Source organism: Coregonus lavaretus (assembly GCF_964263955.1).
Source record: "Coregonus lavaretus genome assembly, chromosome: 2".
In the NCBI taxonomy this organism is placed as follows: Eukaryota; Metazoa; Chordata; class Actinopteri; order Salmoniformes; family Salmonidae; genus Coregonus; species Coregonus lavaretus.
In genome coordinates this window covers 34,416,006-34,421,158 of record NC_139989.1, presented here as the reverse complement: position 1 = coordinate 34,421,158, position 5,153 = coordinate 34,416,006, and the positions used below count along the sequence as shown (strand labels likewise).

Below are 5,153 nucleotides of genomic sequence, written 5' to 3'. Positions count from 1 at the left end.
ACGTGCCCCAGTATCATTTTCTTCCCAATCTCCAAGTCTTCTTATGGACTCCAACTCCATCCATATGGACTCCAACTCCATCCATATGGACTCCAACTTCTGGATTTTGCAGAATAAAAAACAATAAGAGAACACTAGACTTACTGACGAACAGGGGAAAAAATATATATCTGACATCAAAAGTCACCTCTCAACTGAATCTGCCAACGCCACAGGGATTGTAACAATTCCCTGTGCTACCTTTTGGTAAAAAGTCAGCTCCTGACATTTCTTTGTTTGGCCATTGTCATTCTGTCCCTCTGTAGCTTTCAGAGGGAACGCACTGAGCGAACGTACCTCAATGTATCAGCAGGCGAGAGACTACAGAGGTCACTGCTCCCTGGGAGGGGGTGTACCCTGTGTGAACCATCACGGTAGCTGTTTCCCTCGGTTGGTTTGGAGAGAAGAGGGGAAAGAGGTGCTCTATGGGGGACATGCTGGAGGGGTGGTTGCCGGTGAGAGGTGAGACGGGGGCGTTCAGTCAGAGCAGAGTGTTGTTGGTCCTCACACGGCCGAGGACTGCTTGATGCTGTGGAAGCTGACCCGCGTGGGCGACGTGGGGATGGACATGGCGCGCGCCACCCGAGCCCTGATTGAATGCTTGTCCTGCCAGCGGTGCCATCTCTTCCTCACTGCAGAACGCACCTGAGAGGATAGCAGAGAGAGTGAGAGAGAGGGGAAAAAAAGAGAGAAAATACAAATAGATTTTGTTTGGTTTGACAGTGTAATTGTTGACTAAAATAACATACATTAAAAAAATATCTGCAAAGAAACTATATAATCTGCAATGGCAGTTTCATTGAATACCACTTAAAGTTAACTGGCAGGTTATGTGAGTTTCCATTAAATTGTTTTCACCTAATTAAAATATTATCCCATTTATGCTATTTCCAAACTGTGGTGACCAAGGAAAAGAGGAGGACAGTGTTGGGACAATGCCATGGGGTTAAAAATAAGAGGGAAGTAGAAGCTTTTAAGGCACTGAGCTTCTGCCACACCATGAGGACCACCCTGTATTCTCTAATAACAAGTCAGTGACATGATGAGAACTAATATCCTTATTTGCTTTTGGATCTTATTAACCTCATTAGAAGCCCACACTTTGACTGGATTTATCAAAGGATAAGTGCACAGGCCCCTTTCTCACTAATATGTTCGTTTTCAAAGGAGAAGCAGCACTATGTTCTTTGGCTCCCTGGTTTAAGTATGCTGAAAATATAAAAATCTAAGTTTGGGTTGTTCCCCTTCTAAACTTATATTCATGAAACTGTGTGCTCCATAGAGCTTCTACATCTTGAATATCACTCTCTTTCTTCAGCAGGAAAGTGTTTATGTATTTGACAATTAACGCTCATAGGCATAATATTTGTATCCATGATTCTATCAAAAACACAGGCATTATGTAAGACGTCTATCACATTCTCACAGGCTGGGAACCCGTCTGCCTGTAGATGACAGTATATTTAATTCAAGCCGACCTGTTTGTTTTTTCACCTGCTTCTAAAGAACTAGAGCAACAAGCAGCTCTATCTTTTCACTTTGTCTTATCATGTGAAACCCTGCAGGGTCCTTCAGTACACTTCACACAGTTGGCTGTGGAATTGAAGGAAATATGTCACAGAGGATGAGGACTGTGTACAGTAGGGGTGTGAACGCAGCAAAGACACATTTGTTTATGTCTGCGAGAGCCTTGAGTGTTTATTAGGGAGTATAGAATTTGAATAACATACAGTATATTAATGATTGTAGATAAAATAGCTGCCTGACAGTTTGAGTACAGTGTGAGAGTGCTGGGGTGATTTCATGGATAAAAGGAAAAAGGAATAACTTTCCCGCTCTTTTCTCAGAGACTGGAGGCCTTTCACACAAAAGAGGCTGAAATCAGGTTTCCATCTAACCTTTTTATGCGAGTAAAGTACGTCGGATAAGAAATGTAAAGAAAGGCCAGCTGGAAACAGCTAATTTGTCGACAAAACTAAATACGTGCGATAATTTTTTTGTCTGTGAAATAGAATATGCGACAATTGCAGTAGAAACACTTTTATCCTCAAATATTGACATAATAACCATCATTTTGAAGTAAACTTGCAGTCACGCGTTGCTATGTTGTGTGGTCCTCTCACTGCGACTTGGCAAAGCATGCAAAGTTTATTAGCTACAGATTAAATCAATTATGATGAACTTCACAGGGTGGTGAAAGTGCACAGTGATGAGCTTGATGCTCCTTTCCAATAACTATCGATGGTCTTAATTTGTATGGTGGTGACATGATTATCCAAGCTTGGCTGCCAGTTGACAAATAAAAATTATCCTGGTTTTATCCATAACCTCCTAATCTACCCTCCACACTGTATCTGCGAGCTGTTGGCTAGAGCTATGTGCCAAGACGAGAGTTTATCGCAGACCTTTTGTGCCAAAACCATCGTCAGAGATAAAACTAGGATGGAAACACATACAACTTTTAATGTTTTATTCGGTAAATGAAAAGTTATATGACTAAGTGCTTTTTATGTGCACTATGTCACGACGCACTGCTTTCTATCCGCAACAAGTCAGTTTGATGGAAACACAGCTCTGGTTGGAAAAGTAGCATATATTTTTTACGTGGATTTTTGAATATCTGCATGCAAATCTGTCACAAATTGGATGGAAACCTAGCTTGTGATGCAAAATGGATCCATTTAAAAGAAATGCCAACCAAGGTGGAGATTGTGGCATTAGTGAATATGTGTGAGTGAATGTGTGTGTGTGTACTCTAATGCTAGTGCCTATAAACCTCCCCTGAGTGTTATTGTCTATTACTGTTTTCAGTTTAATGACAAAAAAAGGCGGTAATATGTGTGAAATGGTGTAGAGTTGATGCGTGAATATGAAGGAAATAAATGAAAGTTCCGAAGAAAATCAGCAGAACCACAGTAACAAACTGAGATGAATAGCTACCATCAGTTCACTGAGGTAGCCAATTCCAGAATTTCATAAGAGATATGCCGTTATTTTGTATGACATACTGTAAAACCTTCGATTTTACTGCAGTTTCCGGTGCTTTCCATTCTAATCATGCTTTATATCATACAGTGAGCTCCAAAAGTATTGGGACAGTGACAAAACCTTTTTTTTTTGGGGGGGGGGGGGGGGGGATTTGAAATGATACAATGCACAAATATCATACCCCCCCAGAATGCTTACCAGGGGTATGATATTTGTGCGTCTGTAACCTTCTCACTTGTCACTATTCATGATTCATTCAGGATTATCCGTAATCATGGTAGCATCCACATTGATGTAGAAGTGTTTAGAAACATATTCTATTATTATTTACAATAAAAGTGACTCCAAAATGACTCAATACATTATTTACCATTTATTTCTATTGGGCACAAAATCATCTGAAACACAACTAAAACAAATAGAAAATGCATCCAACAAATTTGTAGAATCACGAGCTTGATGTAGTCATTGTGTACTATGAATATGTGACCAAATACTTAACTTTTTACTACTTTAATACACATAGAAGTGAATTTATCCCAATACTTTTGGTCCCCTAAAATGGGGGGACTATTTACAAGAAGTGCTGCAATTTCTAAACGGTTCACCCGATATGGATGAAAATACCCTCAAATTAAAGCTGACTTATAGTCATTGTATCATTTAAAATCCATAGTGCTGAAGTACAGAGCCAAAACAATAAAAAATGTGTCACTGTCCAAATACTTTTGGAGTTCACTGTACACTGAGTGTAAAAAACATTAAGAACACCTTCCTAATATTGAGTTGCCCCCCCTTTTGCCATCAGAATAGCCTAAATTAATCGGGTAGTGCTGAGCGATTAGTGTTTTTTGAGGTTGGTTCGGTTTCTGTTCGATTATTTAAAAAATATATCAGTTTTCGATTTCAGTTTCGATTCTATATTATTTTACATTAATGCGCTATGCATTATGTGGGTTGAATCCTGCAACAACACAGAATAAAACAATTAATAAAAGTCCCATGACGGTACTGACTGCCCATTACAGCTTATCACTTATTAAACATTATTTATTCACATTACTTTACTTTAATAAAATATTTCAGTTGTTGTGTATATAACATTTGTTTTATTTGATGGCTTTATTATTTCATTCCAGTCATAACCTCATCTCTATAGAGCTGCTGCCTATGCTGTCTGACAAAATCACTATTTTGTAGTTCTTCAAAGTAAATAAGGCATACTTTTATGACTGCTGAATACAAACGATCAATCACTTAGAGCAGGGGTGTCAAACTCATTCCATGGAGGGCCTAATGTATGCTGGTTTTTGGTTTTTCCTTTCAATTAAGACCTAGACAACCAGGTGAGGGGAGTTCCTGACTAATTAGTGACCTTAATTCATCAATCAAGCACAATGGAGGAGTGAAAACCCACTCAGCATTCCATGGAATGAGTTTAACGCGCAATGTAGAGTATTGGCCTGTTGGAAACTATAACTTCCTACCCTCAAACTCTACTCTGGACCTCGAAGCCAGTTCCACTGCATTTTTTAATTGTTACCCTCTAATCAGGGACTGATGTAGACCTGGGACACCAGGCGTGTGCATTTCATTATCAGGTTGAACAGAAAACCAGCAGGCTCCAGACCTCGTAAGAGTTGGGTACCCCTGGGCCTCCTACGTCGCACAGTTGAGGCTGGATCTGATCTCTAGAGAAACTGTGCAATGTGTGCATTGAGTTCACAGAAGAAAAACGAACAAAATGGAATTAAAATAATTGAACCGGCGTCGGTCATTTAGGTGTTTAAAAAACGAAAAAATAACCAACATTTCGGTTAATTGCTCAGCACTATCATCGGGGCATGGACTCTACAAGATGTCGAAAGCGTTCCACAGGGATGCTGGACCATGTTGACTCCAATGCTTCACACAGTTGTGCCAAGTTGGCTGGATGTCCTTTGGGTGCTGGACCATTCTTGATACACACAGGAAACTGTTGAGTGTGAAAAACCCAGCTGCGTTGCAGTTCTTGACACAAAACCTGTGCGCCTGGCACCTACTACCATACCCCTTTCAAAGGCACTTAAATGTTTTGTCTTGCACATTCACCCTCTGAATGGCACACATACACAATCCATGTCTCA

The 5,153-nt window shown here is 40.0% G+C and overlaps 1 protein-coding gene across 1 annotated transcript in view; it reads right to left on the bottom strand.

Annotated features, from left to right (window-relative positions):
* Positions 1 to 543: 543 nt before the first annotated feature.
* The window catches only part of LOC311138838 (corticotropin-releasing factor receptor 1-like), a gene marked incomplete at both ends in the record, with an annotated part of 131,469 nt that continues 126,859 nt past the window's right edge, over positions 544 to 5,153 (bottom strand). Inside the window, 2 exons of the mRNA XM_084173643.1 lie at positions 544 to 684; positions 4,658 to 4,727. Of these exons, the coding sequence (XP_084029769.1) occupies positions 544 to 684; positions 4,658 to 4,727 (211 nt within the window). The remainder of the gene's footprint in view (positions 685 to 4,657; positions 4,728 to 5,153) is intronic.